At 43.7% G+C, this 20,765-nt stretch overlaps 1 protein-coding gene across 4 annotated transcripts; it reads right to left on the reverse strand.

Moving 5' to 3' along the window:
• Positions 1-680: 680 nt before the first annotated feature.
• On the reverse strand, positions 681-20,717 carry tbc1d30 (TBC1 domain family, member 30). 4 transcript variants are annotated; one of them, XM_046378652.1, is made up of 15 exons: positions 19,974-20,717; positions 16,890-17,054; positions 11,127-11,188; positions 10,640-10,705; positions 10,024-10,149; positions 9,313-9,498; positions 9,136-9,205; positions 8,604-8,702; positions 8,269-8,437; positions 7,850-7,955; positions 7,087-7,193; positions 6,759-6,898; positions 5,373-5,600; positions 4,561-4,647; positions 681-2,920 (listed from the first exon to the last, which is right to left on the reverse strand). In XM_046378652.1, the coding sequence occupies exons 1-15, from the start codon at positions 20,476-20,478 to the stop codon at positions 1,674-1,676; spliced, it is 3,363 nt and encodes a 1,120-aa protein (XP_046234608.1). In that variant the 5' UTR covers positions 20,479-20,717; the 3' UTR covers positions 681-1,673. The 4 variants fall into 4 exon arrangements, with proteins under 4 accessions (XP_046234608.1, XP_046234609.1, XP_046234610.1 ...); XM_046378653.1 differs by lacking the exon at positions 4,561-4,647 and having other exon boundaries at positions 19,974-20,715; XM_046378654.1 differs by lacking the exons at positions 16,890-17,054; positions 19,974-20,717 and adding an exon at positions 13,730-14,477.
• Positions 20,718-20,765: the final 48 nt, after the last annotated feature.

Here is a 20,765-nt window from a genome sequence, read left to right on the forward strand (position 1 = left end):
CATTGCACAGCACAGGTTTTCTTTTTGACTCGTGTTTCACAGGTTGCAACTGTTTATTAAACTAAACGAAGATGGCAACCGGAAGTGACATGTTGCATCTGCGCGCAGCTCTTTTTCTACCCCATCTAGAAAAAATAATTAAAGTTTATTATCTTATAAATGACGGTTTTAAATAATGGGGCAGTTATTACAGATTCACTTGGGCGCCAAATTATGTATATTAAAAGCTTTAACTTGTGGATTTTTTGTACAATTCTGGTAATGAATTGCCCAAGACTAGTAACTATAATGTATGTCACTTCCAGTTATAATCTTTGTCTTGTTGAAACTAACATTTAGCAACATTCAAAATAGGTTAAATTTGTCTTCTTCATGCCAACGGAATATTACAAGTGACCTGTCAATGGTTGTTTTGATTTATCATTTAGAAAAAAGTTGATTTCTGTGAATCAAATCACCAAAACAAAAACATCAGATGTAAAAACAATGAAGCAATATGTTGTGCTGCAGTTTTTACATTTTGTTTTCACTGAGAGGTTGTAGGACATGACTGACCACACTGCGATTTTTGCCTGTGTTTACCCAACCGGACTCCATTTTTAAAACCCAGTGAGAAGCAGCAGCTGTGTGGTAAGTTTCTAAGTAAGAATACTTTCATAGGGCTTGGAATAGGAATCAACTTTGATGTCTCAACTTAATCGCTGTGCAAGTTTATTTTACACCATATTTTAACCACTATGATTTTATGTGACAAATTCCTTCATATTTTGAACTCCCACATTTCATTTACACAGTATTCACACCCCAATGGTCCAAGCGAAACTTGGCCAAGCTAGGAGTAGCATTACCATTCATGCTTTCTTAATTATTTACTGATATATTACATTCCTGGTGTTCAACAGTCACGTTACAGAGTGCACACACAGAATGATTTCACCATCAGACTGAACAAAAAATGGCAAGTGCTTCAGGACATCAAAGTTTTTCAGATTGGGAAGTTTTTTGGGCACACACATTTACAACAATTCTTAAGAATCTATTGTTTCTTGGCATAAAAACAACTGGATGGCTATTGTGTCATCTCATAGAAAAAAAGGTAGTTCATCAAGTGGCCACATGTGATCCATACTGAGTCCAGAAGGAAGCATTTGTCCAGGCCACAGTTTCTTCATGTTTCAGTCCAGGGACAATCCTTTTCTCGAGGTTCACAAACCATTACTGAACAGATGTCCAGCACAAATTCAATGTAAAGTCCTAAAAACATAGTTCACATGTGATGTCTCATCTTTTTTTTTTTTTTATCATGTATCCATCTTGGTCAAGGAGGACCTGCATAGGCCACTGTAAAGGGCTTGATATTGTAATAGTCTTACAGTCCTGTGTTAGCTTTACCTTAGACGTACAGTGTAAATGTTGATTAAACCTTAAACAAAATAAAGAAATTCCCTTCACCAGTAATTATCAACTAGTTCCTAAATGTTTGTAATTGTTTGTGAATTTCAGGCAATTTCTACACACATCTGAACTGTACATTTCTAGAACTTTCAATCTACTTCAAATAAGATACAGGTAATTTTCTTGGTATGTAGGAGGCAACACGGTGTAGTTATATAGAATGATCTTTTCGTGTAACAATGGTGTGTTTCTAGCATCAGGTCATGAGCGCAGAGATTTCATCGCCTCCCGGTAGTGCCAACACCACTACTACGGTTGAGGTTGCGGGTGAGATGAGGGAAGTGAACAGTGGGGGTTCTGGATGTAGGGCCATAGAGACCGAGATTTCTGGCTGCAGCTGATTTCCTTGGTTGCTTTACGCTAGGGAATGGGGAAAAAACCTGCTGCTTGGGAGTGATGGCGCCGGTGGACGAGAACACTGGGGTTGACGGAGAGGAGGACATGTGAGATCTGGACAATGAGGAGATGGAGGAAAGTGAGGGAGTAGAGGGTGAGGAAGTTTTGTAAAAGGTTGAGGATGCCGGAAGAGAGAGAGAGGAGGGGTCATTAGCTGAAGGGGATGGCCAGAGGAAGGATGTGGAGCTTGGTGTTGGAGTGGAGGGTGGTGATGGAGAAGACGAGCAGGACGGGCCGAGAGAAGCAGATGTAGGGACCGGAGAAGAGGTAGGACTTGCGGTGGAAGGTGAGGAAGAAGGGATGCTGAAGGAGCGGTCAGGTGGAGGTAAAGCAATGGTGGGAAGGTGTCTGTCAGAGGCGCTGTTTCTCCCTGAACCTGAGAAATGAGACTCCTTGTGTCTGTTCGAGGACGGCGGAGGAGGAAGAAGAGGGACTTGGGGTACAGGTTTAGGCTCTGGTAGGGTGGGTTGTGCATCTGAGTTTGCGTTGTTTGGGGAGGTCACATTTGATTCTTTCTCTAAATCCAGGGAGTGCAGCTGCACCACCACCTCTGCAACTTCCACTTCTTTGGACTCATCTGCAACCTGTTGGTTCTCTTCACATACTGACTCTGTACCAGATGGATCAGTAGATGGAGAGACAGAAGAGTCAACCCCCTCTTTCTCTTCCTCATTATCATTTTCCTCAACTTCCCTCTCCTCTTTACCCTCCACTCCAGCCAATGCTCCTTCTTCCTCCTCATCTTCCCTTTCCTCTGAATCGCCAAAGCCCAACTGTGCTCGGGCCCTGGCTATGTTCCTTCGATGTGCCCGGACATGAGCACGCCAAGGCGACCCTGCGCCTCGTCCAGTGCTCCCTGGGGATCCAGTGCTGTTGGAGTCACAGCGCTGCCTGGTCGGGGAGTTCTGACTCTGGGACAGAAAAGTGGCCCGTGACCCTGGCAGTGTGGATGTGCTAGTGGATGTGAGTCTGGAGCCTCCGCGTGGTTTCCGACCCAGAAGGAGGTGGTTGATTACGGAGCCGGAAGGGTTCAGCTGGGAGGCCAGGACACGGGTGGCGGGGCACTTGTCTGGAGAGAATGTAAGGGGAAACAAAAACAAATTAATATAGGTTTACAATGGATGCTCGGCCCAGCCAACAGCACAGTACATAGTATAGCGTGAAAATGATCAAATGTTCCCCCTCCACTGACAATTTTAAGAAAAGACAAGAGATGTATATGTTTCCCAGGACTTTGGTTGCTCTTAGTGGTTTATTAATTTTTCTATAAGGCTTTAGTTTGTTTTACATTTCCGCGCAAACTGAATCATCAGAATGTTATTTTACTAAATAAATGACGCATGAAAAATGTATCTATAGTACAAAATTCTCAGATTGATTTTCTTGCATCTGCATTATAGCAAAGACAGAAATGAACCATTTCTGTTTAAACATGCAGCTGCGACTGAGTCACATAAATACATTAACAGTCAGCTGTTCAGAGCAGCTGTAGCCTCAAACCTCAAGACACCAGAGGGCGTCCAGAGATTTTTTTATACATCAGGACAGAATGAGACACACAGTATTTTGGACTACTGGCCAAGTGCACATTAATTTCTCTCCTAATATATGCACAGTAAAATACAGTGTTTTGGCCTTTTCTCCATGTCAGTAAACCACGTTAATGTAAACATATCTTTGTAAAAGCTGATTACTGAGCTTTTCAGTGTTTATATGAGTGATGATTAGCGTGTGGTGAGAGGAGAACAGATGTTTGAATTGGACAGGGCAAAAACATCAGCTCTCAATGTAATACTGTTACACAAGCTTCACAGACCAAATGTTAGATGGGAGGAGCAGCAAACGGAAGGAATCAGAGGTTGCTAACAGAAGTCAGCGTTTGCCCAAATCAGCATGCACCCAAAGACACATGAATCATTTGCAAAATCAAATCAAGTTGGAGACATCTGACACTACTGGAGATGAATGGATGCTCTCCAGAATTATCAGTGCAATAAAAGCACACAGTGTTTTTTCATTAAAACTGTCCCTGTAGCATCATTTTCTGGCTTTTTAAGTGATGGACCCGTCTTATATACAGTGGTGACAGATGTCTCGAAACACATATTCAGAAAACAGCTGGTTTCTTGGCTTCATCTTCAACTAGAAGAAAAACCATCACCAGCTGTGAACACTGTGTATCCACATATTTAGATGTAGGTGTTTAATACCACTCTGTTTGTTCAACACTTTCTATTGAACAAAATAAATCATACATGAATGCACCCTACAGCATTTTGAGAGCGTGATGTGTATTCAAGCTAAAGCAACCAAAACCTGATTTAGTCAGAGTGCGTGTACGTGGAGGCAGCAGCTCCCTCACCAGATTTCCAATGCTTTCCTCCCCGTGGGTTTTTTCTTCAGTTTATTTTAAAATAGGCATGATATATGTGGTTTTTTCTACCACATTAAACTCAACAGTGAATTCTTATGCTGCACACTGTGGTCAGAAATTTGAGATTTTCTTCATAAACCCAATGAAAAATTCGACTGGAAATCTGCCTCGGGAACACACGGCTTGATTATAAAAAGATTTCATGACTGCAGTTCTTGACTATGCCCCTTAAAACATTCAATTATTTTAATGCGACAAGAATGAATCATTAAAGACCCTCCAAATCAGCCCCACAGCACCCAGTTTCAGAGGACCCTTTGGTCCGACACCAGTACCGTCAGTGTGATGGCCAGTACCGTCGCTGCAACTGTTGGGACACTCCTGAAGAACACCCGGACTCGTGGCCACTTTAGGTCTCGGTCCTACGAGTCACACATCATTGTGAAACATCCAACTTCCTGCTGCATGCATGTGTTTCTACCCAGGTTAGAGCCTCCTCTGTGTTTTCTATGCTTTTGTGCTTCTCAGGGAAAGCTTACAGTGTCGTTTATAGAAGAAGTCTCTCCTGGTTTACTGTCACCAAACAGCAAACCCCCCACCCACAGCTTACCTGCTTAGTTTCACTTAATTCATGGAGTCCTATAGGATCATGACTGTGTGACTGTATCAATTGAGTCAACACAGTCTAAAACATGATATTTCATATGAAACTTCATATGAAACATGTAAAGAGGGAGAGAGAACTTCTGAGAATATAATGAGAGAGAATATTTGAAAACAGTAAAATGACAGTATCTCTGGACTCTCTTAACCTAATCCCACACATTCAGGTGATTCTACATGATTTCCTTTTGATAACTAACTTAATATTTTTTCACTTCCTTTCACAAAGCCTCTCCTGAAACAGTTTGGAGGCCTGCCTCTCTCTTTGAAAATCTCTGGTTTCAGCATCAAAAGGTTCATGAGGGGCTATTTCTCAAAACTGAACTGTTCTGTTTTCTATGTTTATGTGTTCATGAACAATAAGTCGCTGTAGCTGGGTTACTCTGTCAGTAGCTGTGCTTCCACATCAGGAAAAGGCATAATAGTTGAAGAATAAAAACAAAACAGTGGAAAGTCAAAGAGTGACACACACACACACACACACCTGTGCGAATGTAGAGCTGCATAGCCTGTTGTTGCTGACGCCTTTTGATGCGTGCGTATTGCTTCTTCAGGGCGTAGATGTCGGTGTTCATTCTCTCCATCATCATGCTGTTGATTGCTGCTTGATGCTCCGCCTTGGCACCCCCTCGTCCTCCTCCACCTCCCGCCCCTCCGGCTCCCACCGCTCCTGGGCTCAGCTCTGCGATGTTCCCCTGCTCTGCTCGCTGGTCTGGGGGTCAAGAGAAGAATAATCAGGTCTCATGTTGTGCTTTTTTCATACCAAAATCAAACAGTTTTTCTACTTTTCCATGACTGTGATTTTGGCTTTCAGACCGTGAGACTGACAGATGAAATCGAGAGATTCGGAGATTAGAGTCAAGGGCTTTGGTTCACAAAGGGGGGAAGGAAACATTCCAGCAAAATACACAAATCAGCCAAAATCCAATGTGGCTTTTTTAAGCTCCTTTTCCAACTTATTTGCTCACCCAGTTTTGTTTTTATCCCCTTTAATCAAGATCGGCTGAGTACTGAAGACACTAAACTAAGTGCCAAGTAAAAAAAAGAGTTTGTTGTATTTATTTTATATCTAAAAGACCAAAGGTTTCCTGAAATACGTACTGACTGAGACTGTCTTACACACCACAAAAATGCATTCAGTCTAAAGTTAGAATTTTCTGGATGAAGTCGATCCAGCAAAGTCAGTCCTTACTGATTTTTTCTTTGCTTTTGATGACATGATATTATTACATTATATACTTTTAGGCAAAAGCAGCCTTTGAAGACAAGGAAATTTTCTTGAGACATGTTTGACATTTTCTCCTTGGCTTCACAGAAAAAGGTCAGTGTGTTGAAACTTGTTTTTCCATCGGCAGCTTCCTTCTTTTTATGTTGCAAAAACCTAATCCGACCCAGCGGCACAAAGCAGCTGGTGGTGGTGGACTTTGTCTCGGAATGATTTACTGATCTTTCATTTGCTTCACTTTCTTTTGAGTATGAGCCACGTTTCCCTTTAGAACCAGGTCAGTTCAGTTGTACTGAGATCTACTTGTGATGTTAAATGAAGCACTCATTTCTCTAAAGTCATTTCTAAATCTCTGTGGAGCGTGATGGCTGCTGCTTTAGATCTAAACCAATGTTTTTAACTAAATCCCTCAGGCTCTTTGCATTTTTTTTTCCATCTCTGGAGGAGCCACTGAAGGAGGAGGAAGTGGGGATTTGTCTGGAGGAAACAGATCAGAGACAGTTTGTAATTGGAGTCAAATTGGGGGCAGAACATGAGAATTTGGGGCGGCAGTTTGTCTTGAGCCACTTGGCTGCTGTCTCTGAACGCTCTCCAGAGGCCGTCATTAAAGACGTCCTGTGCGATGATTCATGTGGCTGTGCTGACCTTTCAGATGTTTCTGGTATCTCTGCAGCTCAGGGGCCAGCAGGCCCCCCAGGGGACCCAGGCAACCAAGCGCTGTCACCACAGAGTCTTCATCATCCATGTCGGCGTCGTCATCACTCTCCCAGTTGCCCAGACCGCCACTACAGATAATAACATCATCATCACTGCTGGTGCTATAACCATCGTCGCCATATCACACAGACACACGCATCAAAAGTTATTTTAAAAAGAAAATCAAGCCTCTAGTTTAAAGGTTCTCTGTTTAATATTTACCTTCAGTATTTCTGATCAAAACATTAAAAAACAGTGACATTAATAATGAACAAACCTTCCATTGGATTTGACTGAGGTAGGGAACGGAGTGATGTTGTAGGTGTATTTCTCTCTCAGCTCAGCCAGCTGAGGGAAAGGAAACACGGCCATGGAGTAGACCTCCTGACAGAAGGAGAGGAGGGAGGAGGGCGGAGGGAAAACGTTGGGATTGTATCAGTTTAAAGGCACAATATGCAGAATATCTGTAAACACACAGTTCCAAAGATGGCCACCCCTTCTTGGTTTCACAGTCGTGAGACGGGGAGAGCAGAGGTGGTTGAGGTGTTTTTGAGGACATAGTTGGATATTCTACATTTACAAAAAAAAAAAAAATCACAAAAGAGGTTAAAATTGTGTGAAGGGTTTTGTTTGTGAACCCATTAGCTATCATGTGTCAATCACAGAATTAGCCTCTGAGGGTAATGACCAGTGTTTCTGGGTAGTCAGCAGGCTTTCAGATAACAGATGTTCAGTCCAAAGCTTCCTCTTCCAGGCGCCGGCCATTGTTTACAGTCCCATTACCAACTCGAGAAGCGAGAACGGTGCTGGAGCTGAGAGACGACTCTCTTGTAATGAACGCAGATAAAATTATCAAAAACAAAATCATCATCAGACAATAACCAAAGGGTTCCAATATCACATTTCAGTTCACATCCTGTTCTGCAGCTGGGGCCTGGTCCTACATGATTGGTCAATACTGCACGGACTCACCAAAAACCTGTCTGCAGATTCTGCTTTATTTTCTTTCTTTTTTAAAAAAATCAATGGAGATCGGGTACCTGCATGAGTTCAGTAGAATCGATGAGGTTGTCCTCCAGCATCTCCTGAGTGAGACATCCCATTGTGCTGTAAAACTCGTCTGCTGTCTGACAGTATTCGATCCTCCTGGACAGACAAGGAGGGAGGAAGATGAGCAGGAAAACCAGGAAGCAAACATCAACAGAAAAGAATCTAGAGAGGAGAGCAGGATGTCTACAAATAAATACGCTTATGTAGACATTCATTTTTAGTTTCCTAATAATCAAACATCAAAATCCTCACCAGACTTGGAGAATTCAGCAGGTCTGGGTGTCTGAGCATAGGGCTGTGTTTTTTGTTTTTTTGTTTTTAATGTTCAAGCATTAAAATAATCATATTTCATGTTGATTAATAGCACAAAACCGGACAATTCACATCATTCACATGAGGCTCCACTCACTCTCCCAGTCTCTCCCAGATGGCGAGGGCGACCCTGAACAGCACCTCCGAACCCTCGAAGAAAACCGAGTCCCAGATCTTCAGCACGGTGGGCGCCGGTAGGCAGGTGGCGAACATGGTGAGGAACCACTGCATAGTGAACACGTTGGTCAGCGGAGGCTCGTAGCTGCCTGAGAGAAAACAGACGTGTTACCTGTGACATGAGGTGTATCCGTCACTCAACAAGGCCTCTACGCATTAAGGCAAAACATGCGAATGCCACACAGACGGTGCTGTTTTCTTAAGCTTATGCTCACGTTAACGCCTTTTTATAAAAAGAAACACACAGATTTGTACCTCCAGCTTCTCTGTTGGCAGCTTTCTGCAGGTGGTGGAGATGCTGGGAGAGTCTGGGCAGCTTTAGACGCAGCAGGTCTCTGAACACCGCCATGTCCACTGACAGAGGGACACGTTACAGATCAGTTACTCAGATCAGTAGGTACTATGGATGATTAGGTCTGTAATTAAAATCTTTTTTTGAACAATGAATTACTGGCAAATACTTTTCTTTGCACAGTCAAAGTTGATATATTTTAATTCATTGTTTGGTCCAACCAATAGTCCAACACCCTAATTATAACAGAAGACTAAGTAAACCAGCATATAGTGACAGATATGGGAACAAGTGAATTTCTCAGAAAACTTATTTAAAATTAATTTCCACTGAAGGACAAATCAATCAGTCGAGTGGACTGATCTGTCTCTAATGTATCCGTACTTATTTTGTATAAACTTATAGAACTTGTTGTTTATTTCAAGGCTGAAATCAAAACGTCACGTGTTGCCTTTTTCAGTTTTCGTCAGCCTGCATGCGTGTCAGTGCGTTTACCTGACAATGCTCGCAGGTTATTGGCAAAATAACTCTCAGGCAGCACTTTGTCAATCAGATAGATCATCACCTGAGCGCAGAAAAAGACAGTGAAGTTTAATCAGTATTCAAGAGAGGCAGCAATTTTTCCAGCATAAAACTAATTTTGAGGGTATTTTACAAACAAAGGTTTAATACCTTGAGGGCGTCGCTCTCATTGCCTTCAGTAACTTCTAAAATGAGTGCGGCCAGTACATTGAATCCCTGGCAGTAGCCCACACTTTTATTCCAGCGGGCGTAGGCGAGCAGCACTCTCTTCAGCACCACCCTGTCCTGCTCCCCCTCCTGGCCACAGTAAGAACTGCAGCCCGTCCTGTGCAGGTCCTGGAGGGTGTACAGCGTGGATTATTTAAGTACAAGTCAGGGCATTATGTGATTATATGGTCATTTGATGTATTTATGACAAAGACTGTGACAGGAAGGTAAACACAGTGAAGCCGACAATCGGACTTTGCCCTGTTGAATCTCTGAGTCACCGTGATGTTTCTGTGACGCAGTCATGCCAAGCAAACATCCTCTACCAGATGCTGCTCTTCATGATCACATCAGCTTTCATCCAACTGCTGGATATCATTACAAACACTTTTAAAACACATATTTATTAGAAAATAAATAAATCTCAACAACTCTGGTAAAATATCATCCCAGATGGGCTGCAGGACTACCAATGCACCAAAGTAATATTATGTTTTGGTGACCCTGAACAGTCTCTAATCTTAATCTGCACGCTGTGGAAAAATGCTGAGGCTTCACCACTGGACCCCGTGCTGCTAAGTCAGCACACACACACGCTGCCCACACACATTCATCTCATCCTCAACCCCCAACACAACAGTACGATGTGATTGCCTTGACGATTTGGATGCCGAGGGAGTCGTCGTCGGGGTTGCTGCGTTCGTTAAAGGCAAACCGAAGCGTCTTCTCCCAGTCGATAGAGATGCTGTGGAGGTACTGGTCTGCCAGTGTCAGCCAAACCTGCAGAGAGACGACAGTCCCCACTGAGCCATGTCAGCAAATATTTCATCTTTCCTATTTTACCTTCTTGGGTCTCGTTTTCCTCCAGCACTTGTGTCAAGAGGCTCCTTGCTCACAGTGGCTCAATTTGTTTTGCAAGTTCGGGAAGGAGATTTCATTGTTTACGTCCTCTGACAACATGAAAGCAATCACTTCCATTTCCCTGCTCTCGCCTCCAAAGAGATGAAATCATGATGTGAGATAAATGGAGCCGAAGACAAAGTGCCTCTGAATATTGTTCCTGTCTCTCTAAAGACTGCAAAACCCTCCGCTCACAGGTTGACGACAATAACTTGTAACAGGACAACTGGGTCATCACTTTGTTTTGCTAAGTGACTTCTGGGTTCAAACAGAGAGGATAAATGTATGATGTAGGGTACAGCCTGCTAACATGGGAAAAGACAACAGTGCACTCAACAATACCATGTTATACTTAGTTTAAGGTACATACCCTCTTCCTCCATTCCTTTGGGATCCCAGTCGGGAGTCTGGCCACGGCCTTAAGGGCGTCGTACCACTGCAGGAAAGAACAGATAGATGGAGAGATAGACCTTATTTGTCATTCAGGCTATACACCATACAGTGCACATCAGGACAAAACTTTGTTGCATTCAAAAAAAACAACAAAAACCACACACAAACAGTTTTATTTACCATTTCAATTTACCAACACACCCCTGATGAGGCCATGGCTGTAACCCAGTAACCCAGTAGTACAATAACAATACCTACTGTATTAATACTACATCATTTAGCGCCGCTAAGAGAAAAAGAGTGTTTAACAGGTCAACATTTTGACATTCACTCTCTCTCTCACACACACACACACACACACACACACACACACACACACACACACACACACACCCGTATGCATGATATCAGATCAGCAGATCAGACAAACTGCCGAATCTGAAGCATATTTCCATTGGGTTTACCTGCTGGAATCCATTCTTTCCCAGCGATGGTTCGATGGTAAACTTCAGCCTTGTGTCCACTCCTACAAGCAAACCAGAGACACCTGGTCAAACTTGTCTCAAACCAAACATGAGTGATTATCACTGCGTTAGTCACCATCCCAAAGTTACTGAATAGAAAAATGTAGGAAAACCTGCATACATGGGCGACATAAAAGAATGTCCTTCAGGTTGAACAAACTTCTATCATAGAATATAATACAGCTGTGAACACAATGTGAGCGTAACGGAGCGTCACCAGGCTCCTGCCACCGTTTCACTGATTCAATACTTCCTGTACCTAAGACATTAAAGGTGGTTAAAGGTAATATTAAGAAGACAAACGGGTTTCAGAAAGCAGCCAAAATGCCTAAGAAAAACATGAATTTATTATTTGGGTCAAATCCCTCCCATCACAAGGAAGTAGCTGCTTCTCAGTACGATGTGTTACAGATGATGAACAGCATCGTGACAGCCTGCAGACTTTTTCCACAAATGAAAACGTCGGTGATCTGGTGTTAGGCAACAGTTTATCACAAAACCGAAGAGAGAAAATAAAGATCCAAACACCGGGAGCTTTGTGTGTGTTTCTACCTGCACGATGAACTCATGTACATGATAATCTTTTTTGATTCGATATTCGAATATAAAGCAAACACGCGATTTACGGCTATCGTAAAAATGACAGATTTTTGAACGGAGTTTGGTGCTCCGAATCACGGAAGAGTCGCTGTCCAGTTCCGCGGGGTGCTGAAGGCGCTGCACTGCAAATCCTCCAAGATCTCTCACATACACTAAAAACTCAGGAGAAGGTTTAGTGCAGAAGACTAAAACCTCGACCGAGAGGGGGGGCAAACGGAAATGAAACTTTGATCTGAAGTTAAGAGCGAAAGTCCCGCCATGTTTCGGCTCCGGGCCAACTGCTCCGACCGCAGAGGGGCCTTTTCTCTCCAGCTGAGTCTCTGGAAGTTTAGTCGGCGTCTCAAACGGCAAGCATGAACGACGTCAGCACGACGACAACAAAAAGTCCCTAAAATAAGACAAAATGATGTTTATAACCTGCACCGTCCGCCTCTGTCGCTTTGTCCTGCGCCATAGCGGATGAGCGTCGCTTTACTCGGCGGTTTGCCCTCAGAGCTTCGGCAGAGGATTAACACGGAAAACCCTCCCACTTCCCCGTCACGGATTACACCGACACGACTGACACGAACCGTGTCTTCAGCACAGGCTGGAGGCGCTACTGAGATCCGGAGGTCTTCACCCTCATCACAGCAGGTGATAATTTAATCCTCCAGAGTTTAGACGAAGTTAAATGAACCTATCGAGGATGTAGAGGGAAGGAAATGGTGGAAGAAGTACTTAAAGTATAAACTGTAGTCTGCAGTAGTTTTTTTTCATTGTATTACTGATGCATTAATGTGCACATCAGTTCAATGCTGCAGCTGGTAACAGTGAAGCTAACTTGTGGATGGTGGTTTATCCTCCCAGGAATCAATTAAGTTTTTATCTTGAACTTTATCAATAAATCCTACATTATTTATTGACTGCATTAATCTGAATCTGCAAAGTCACCGCAGCGATCACATCAAAGTAGTGGTGAAAAGGGAGATAAACTGCCTCCAGGATTGTAGTGGAGTAGAAGTCTTACGTTTCAGGAAATTGAAATATCTCAAAAAGTACAAGTACTTGAGTAAATGTACTTGGCTGCTTTCCACCACTTCAGAGGGACAGTTCGAGGGAGGGAAGGATGAGGATGGAAAGAGGCAAAAGGGAAGAGAGGAAGGAAACGAGGACAGAAGGCAAGAAGAGAGGAAGGTTTTACTCCTGTTTATCAGGTATAAAGGAGATTCAGGGTTTGCTGCGTTGGTGTACACTCAGTCCTCCACTCACAGTGTCCTCGTCTTCACTGATCAACACCACACAGATTTATGACTTTCGTGTCCTTTATGGAAAAGCTCTCCGTTTGCACCAGTAAAAACATTTCTTTTACTTCCATTTCCAGCCATCTGATGTCCCAAATCACAGCTGCTTGGAAACTGGCAGATGTTTAATATGAGACATCTGGTGTTTCTTTAAATGACTTGTCAAAAGTGTATGAATGCCAGCAGAAATCTGGATGTTTCCGCTAACTACAAGTCTACTGTGTCAGGGGTGTCCAGGTATACACAAGAGGAGGCAGAACAATGAGTGAAAAGTGTTCATCTCCCTCAGTCTGATAAATTATTACATTATTACCATTAGTATGAAACCTGTAGCTCACAGCAGCTATTCAGTCTGGTTTCACACTCCTAATTTTAACAAAATAATGTGACAACCGCTTGCCCACTTTGGCTACATGAGGTTGCAGCATAACATGAGACACACAGAAAATAAGTGCAGGCTTGTTTATGCAGTAAATAAACAGGAAACACTTTGGGAAAACAGCTGCAGCCACCGAAAAACAACATCTAGGCATTCATCCTGGCAGGGAAGCACGTTGTTCCCAGATATTGTTATAATAAAATAAAAACAAATGATGAATGCAGTGCCCCCCCCCACCCACCCACCGCAGACCTACTGACAAGTGCCCGATCCGGACAGGTCACCTGGCTCTAAGGTGCAGAGCAGCCGCGGTGCGCTCCTGGAGATGCCGTTCCGTTTCTTCAGGACGTTGCTGATGATGTTACCGACCCCTCCCGATCCCTGCTGCCGCTGCTTGACGCCCGCCCTCGGCCTCCTGCCGCCGGCGTGGAGCCGCTCCTGCCTCATCGGGAACCAAAGCCGTTCAATCACCTCATCGCTTTGTCCCGCTTTCACTGATCCCCCGTTAGCTCCTTCCTCGGCGACGGAGAATTCATCACCCAGAGAGGCAGCTGTTCGCCCCCACAAGATGTTAAAAATTAATCGATCACACTGATCAGCGCGTTTCAAATCTCTTCCGGTGACCGCTTACGTGCCTGACTCCCACAGAAAAGAAACGAGCTTCCGTTCATCCCTCAGTGAAACGTCTCGACTCGGAGGCCCACAGAAAATACACAAAACGTCCAAAAAAATATCCGAGAGGTTTGGGAGGAAATCGGTTCCTGTCGCTTTTTGTCGGTAGTGCTGCTGATGCTGCGCACATCCTCGTCCTCCTCCTCCTCCGCTGTGGCGTCACCAGGAGGAGGCGCGAGGACCGGGAGGCACGTGGGGAGGCGACAGAGGAGGATGAGGTAATGGTGGAGCTGTTGAAGCTACTGGAAATCATCTCAAACATAAATCCACAGTGCAGAGGTGAAGCAAACCGGGATGCCAGTGAAAGATTTTATTTATGAACCAAAAGGCAACATCCACTGCATCCAAATGCAAAGAGACAGAATGGATCTACGTCTGTGCCAGCTACAGACCTATACTTTTGTTGCATTTTGCTCTTACGTTATCCCAAATGCTTCCAACACGTTCAAACCCAGAGAAATCCACGGTTTAATTCAAGCTAATGGCGCGTTGTGTTTGGTTGATAACGAAGACAACAACCCCCGTGATGCCACGCTGGAGATGAGAGATGATAAAGTGGCCTCTAAAGAGACCCAGTGGGCAAAAAAATGTGGTGAAGAGTCCTCCAGGGTGCCCTCAGTCCACCACTGACATAAAGCTTTAGCCAGGTGGATGCAGGTAAAATCCATGAGCACTCACTGATTTTCCCAGGCTAAACCAATCACAGAGGAGCAGACGCATGGTGGGATTTTATTATTTGAAACATGCACTGATTTGGCCGTACTATAAAAGGGGGCTGAGATGTCATGATTGACAGCTGAAGCTGAGTGCTGCCCCTGATTGGGTCAGAAGGGTGTATGGGCTCCAGACGATGTTACCAGAACAAGATGGCAGCGCTGGTATCCAGGATACTTCGGCGTCAGTTTTGAGGGAGGAAGTGGAAACTGATTGGCCATCTTTATGTTTGTCGGCGGTTCTGAAGCAGTGTTACCCATCCTGGGATTCAAACAGGGGAAATTTTACCTCGAAATCACTTCACTTACGAGCTACCCACCGGATTCGAGTCGGCCAAATGTGCTAATATTTAGATTCTGCAGTCACCTGCTTCACCAAACAGCTTGTCAAAAAATGGAGAGCAATTAAAGAAATGATGTCTGCAATATGAATCAATGATGCATGACATTATGAGTCAGTCTTCCATGTACAGCAAATGTTTCCTGAATGGAAAAGACATCCAGCCTTAATGGCTTCAACATCTGCAAACAGTCCGGATGATGACTGAGAAAAGGCCTTGATGATAACGATCCATCACGACACATTATCTTGTCTCTACGTGTTTCAGTTGAACGACTGCTCTAGCAACTTTAATTTAACCTCCATCATGAAAATATAAGCTTGGGTTAAATTTTGTAAACTTAATCTCACAAACTGAGATTATTTTGTCATGATCCTGATTTTAAAATGCTGACATCACTCAACTCTATAAAGTGATAAAATATTGACACGGATGAGGAAATATTCGCACCAGGTGACAAAGTCATGACAACACCAGTGTTATTGATTACACCTGACATTTAGCGCTTGCTCGGTTCTTTAATGCCAGCGACGAGGTGTCGGGTCAGTCAAACATCCTCCACACTGAAGCCAGCGACAGACGACCTGTGAGGTAACTTTAACATGAGGCACAGGCTGGTTAGCTCCTGGTCAAGAGTAGCTCAGTTTAGCCAAGTTAGCATTGAAATCTGACTGCTGCTATTCTTCTTGTCACTTCTCGTCACTTCAGAGTTCTGTATTTGATGAAAATGGGGCGCAGGTTCTCAAAAATGGCTTTTATCTTTATGAACGTATGCATGAACACCACACATCACTGGCAACACCCACTGCCTCAGCACGTTAACCAGCAGCTGCTTGGCTAATCATAATCAGTGACCGATTCCTTCAAGTACGTTTAACTTTGCTGAATCCCTGTTCATTTGTCACATCATTATGAGAATAAAAAGGCTGATTATGAGGCTCATTTTTGTCTACGTCAAACAGAAGGATTCTCAAACATGTTAACATCATGGATTTAGCCGTATTGTAAGTGCAGTGCTGGAGTATAGTCACAACATTTAATTTCGATCGAGGCTTAAATCCATAATCGCTTCTCTTCTCCTTCCAGGCCGGGCTGGGCTGGAGTCGGAGGGCAGGGAGACGCAGATATGAAAATGAACACGATTCCTCCAGAGTCATGTGCTTTGGGTCTGTGCCACAGTGTGCCATGGAAATATGAGAGCGATTTCCATACTACATGTGATATGAGAAGGAGGGCAGGGTCCTACGTAATGTACAAACATGTAAATTTATGTTATCTTACACATGCATTTACCCTTCTTGAAAAGAACTTTTTCTCTGGATTTTAAGCTTGTGATGGTTTGTAGAGCATCTGATCGTATCAAAGATGTGCAGAAACTCATTTGTTCACTCACTTAAAACATAGCTCTGGATTCCAAAAGGAAGTAAATTTTATCAGATCAAACTAAATTTTTGTTTATGAGACTACTCTGCTTATACAGACAACACAAAAGGATCTTGTAGTTGTGTCCTGCTAGTTACAGAAGAGACAGGAAAACACACCTTTGACTCATAAAATAAATGCGTGCTCATGAATACATCACGTGAACAGCATCTGTGGTCATTTTATTAAAATTCAAGGCCTTCTCCTGGAAGTTAACACACCTCCCGTAACACCACCGACTTCCAGCAGGTCTTTGTTTCAGCATCAAAGCTAAGGAAGAGCGAGTGTGTTCTTACGTCGTTTTTGTGAGACGGCCTGAAGGCAGGCTGTGATGATGTCGTAGTTCTTCTGCAGTTTGTGGTAAAGTCGGTCCCGCCTCCTCAGCTGGCGAATCAGCTTGGCCGACTGCAGGGCAGTACGGTACTTCACCTCCTGGATGATTGAATGCAGCTCCTCCAGGGCTGAAAAAGCAAACACAGAAACATCATCGAGTCAGGGTTTCCACAGTGTTGATGTACAAGTCATACATATGATTAATGTCCCAGGCTTTCCTGGTGTTTCCCCCCCGAGAAGGCAAACAAACTTAACATGAATGGATGAAGCCCAAATCCCGGTGTAAATATCTAAATGTCTACTTGGGAAGATTATTTTATTGCAGTGAGTATTGTCTCGAAAATGCACAAATAAAAGCAACTGATTGCACAGGTGTGCCAGGTGTTGTGTACACCTGAGAGCTGACTTGTCTCTCCATGAAAAGGTACACCGCACAACAATGTTTGCAATCCCCAAATTATCTCCAGAAGTGATTACAAGTGTACAAATGTAAAATCTGTTCAAAAATGTGTTTCCTTGATAAAAGAGATGTGAGTTTAATTTGTTTGAGCTTCAGGATATTCATTTGAAGTTTCTATAAAGAACAAAAAGTCCCATGTTTTTCTGTTCTTATTGAATATGATGCTTTCTAAATAAAGCTACTTAATTTAGTTTGAAACAACATGTGATGTCTGCACTCTGCACAGCTGGGCCAGAATATCACAGCCATTTGTCTGTTTTCCAAGCTGCAGGCAAAGAAGAAATGAAAACCAGAACAGCGCCCCACATGAACACACAAACACACACACACACACACACACACAGATGAAAATCTGATTTTCAGCTGAAGGTGACACAGATCTGAGCCATATAAACAGATCTGTGGAGACCAGTGATTCAAACCCTTTTTAATCAACATTGTCGCTCTCACAGAAATCAGTGGACAAAAACGAAATAAATTATATTCTTTCAAATTGGTCAGCTGGTCCGAAAGTTAAAATATTTGCTTGCTACAGCTTCAAAAAAGGATTTGTTGCTTTTATATTTCAGTTTATATCAGTATCAAAGGGGACCATCATCCATTAAGCACCTGCAAAGCACACTGGGAGAATTCAAACCCAGTCAACAGGATAAACGTTGGCTTTGTTTGTTCCTGCAAGCCACAGATTTGTCACGTTTGTCTGTTTCATATTGTTGAAATGTGATGTTTCAGTTTGCATTGTGACAGCAATGCTGCAGTTAAGGTCTGCTTAGGCTTAGGCACAAAAACCACTTGGATAAGTTTTTTTGGGGGGGGGGGTCTTTTCCCCACAAACACACCTGGAAAAATCACAACATTATGTTTAAAATATCCAGCTGTCGGTTGGTGTCAAGGTGATCTGCTGCTCCTCCTTCTCCTCCTCTACCAGCTCAAAGTAATCTGAGCTACGTCACTTCAGAAATATTGATATGAAAAAACAACTGAAACATTTGTGGCTTTATTCAGCTGACTGGGCTGAGTGCCTCCATGTTTTAGCTGCTCTGTGGCTTTATCGCTTCCTCTTCCTGAGTGGCAGCCCTGCGTCGTTTAACTTGACCGGAGGCTCACATGTGCAGAGGGCAAACACTGAACTCACGGGCCTGGATGTGTTTACTGTAGGATTCCACTTTAACAGAGGAAACAATGGCGTCCACAGTAAGACCGCGGCACACAATGAGGAGCGGCGAGCGAGCTGTCGACACACTCCTCCGTGTGTCCGAGTGCGTTTGTGGAGGTCTGAGGCATTCAGTCAGTCACGTGAAACGAGACTGTTCTCCAGCCAGTTTGGCTTCTCCTGATATCTGATCGAATCCCTGTAATGCTGCTTATAGCGATAAACTAATGACATAAAAAGGCACAGCTCATTACAGACTCATGTGACTGAATAAATCAAATTAATTGAGGTGCATCAGAGTCTCATGTCATCAAATTTATCTGCACTGTTTGCTGTTTGTCTCCAAAATAGGAAGAGATAAAAGTTAACTGCACGCGGGCACACGCTGTAATTAACCAGATGGATAATTTATAACCTCCAGTCATGATTGTTAACACTTACTTCATTAAAATTTCTATGAATGTACTGGCCCCTAAACTGACCTCTTAAATAGATTATGTATCAACCAGACATGAGCAGCACAGTTTCACTTCCTGGTGTGTAATAATCTTATTCATGTCGGTGAGATCCATGCAGTGAGGTAGCTCTTTTATAAATTTTATTCAGTATTTGGCATCCACTCGGTGCAGCGTAGTGAGATTTCTGCTGTGCATTCAACCCACCCCTGAGGAGCAGGAGCATCTTGTTTACTCAAGATGCGATGTCGTGAGTGGGAAATCTTTTGAGCTATCTAGACATCCGTGCCACGTGAAGCACCGAGTCGTAGTTTCTGGACAACTTTTCCAGCCGAGCAGCGGAGGTGTCACCTGTGGGACGTCACCTGCTGCAGCAGACCAACAGAAAGCGGCTGCTGCTTTCCAATATCAACACTGCTGCAAACGCTGCGGTAGACGAACACAAGTCCAATCACTTTAAGACTGCAAAGGTGTGAAGCACACAACATTTATCTTTGCTTTACATTATCGAATATGTGAGAGCTAAACTGTTGACTTTCTTCAATAACGGATGCCACAGAGTACTTTGGGTAAACATGTACAAAGGATTCCTTGTAAAGTAATTAGTATAATTAAGTAAGAGCACATAAAAACACCCCTGAGTTGGGGATTTTATTACAGAAGTTGTATCCATGTCTGCACATATGCTGCAGTGATGCTGATGATTTGCCATCTGACATACTCTTTTATCATTTTGATATATTCTTATTAAGAAAACAGTTATTTACAGATGAATCCACTGTCACTGACATTAGAAGGAAATATTTCATTAGATTTAGAAATTATGCCTATTGGATATAATTTAAACACCAAATAGAAATTATTATCACTTTAAATTGTTCTTGCTGGCTCGTTTTGAGGTAATTTTGTGGTGTATTATGAATAAATTGACTTGATAGGACCAGACCCTGTCCCTACAGGATCTGTTAACACCCCTCACCTTTCTGGTCCAGGTAGTTCATCTGATGCCTCCTGGTGTGCTTCTCCTGGAGCTCCTGGAGGAAGCTGGACCCGGAGTTACTGCGGCCCAGGAAAGCATCAGAGCCGGACGCCTCCGTGGAGCTGTCCCAGCTGTCCACGTTCCTCCTGCTGCCTCCACTGCACGTTTCATAAAGCTCCACCAGCAGACAGTCCACTATGGAAGTCCTCAGAGCTGTAACCCCATCTCCCTGGGATTCAGAGTCACTGCTTGCGGCCGGGTTGGCTCTTTGGCTGGCAGTGCCAGGCGGAGCTCCGTGTCCGCTGTGGACTTGCTGTCCCAGCGGTGATGATGTGTCATTAGGTGACTCGGCGGGGTGCGTCCACCGCTGGAAGCCGGAGAAATCATCCTGGAGGGAGGCGGCAGAGTTGACAAAAACGCCGCTCTCGTCCTCGGAACACACGCCGCGGTCGCATATGTCAACTTCCAAAAGTTCATTCCCGTTTAATTTCACCTCGGACGCCATGTTTAAATTAGCGGCAAACTCTCTATTCCACCAATTGTTTCTCTATGGGTGAGTTTTTTATTTTTCCAGAAAAGAAAGCTGAACTTATAAAGTTTCCTTTGAGCGTTTCTAGCAGGATAGAGTTCCTGGAGCACTCCATTCCTTTCCTCATAAAGGTAGAGACCCGTCTGACGGCTTTTAGTTTCCTTCCTGTATGTTCGAGACTCGATTTTCCTGCCTCCCCTCCGGGACGAAACAATGGGCCAGCCCACCGTGCTAAACTTCTCATTGGCGGCCAAACTTTCTTT

The sequence above is a fragment of the Scatophagus argus genome, chromosome 22 (genome assembly GCF_020382885.2).
Source record: "Scatophagus argus isolate fScaArg1 chromosome 22, fScaArg1.pri, whole genome shotgun sequence".
Classification (NCBI taxonomy): domain Eukaryota; kingdom Metazoa; phylum Chordata; class Actinopteri; family Scatophagidae; genus Scatophagus; species Scatophagus argus.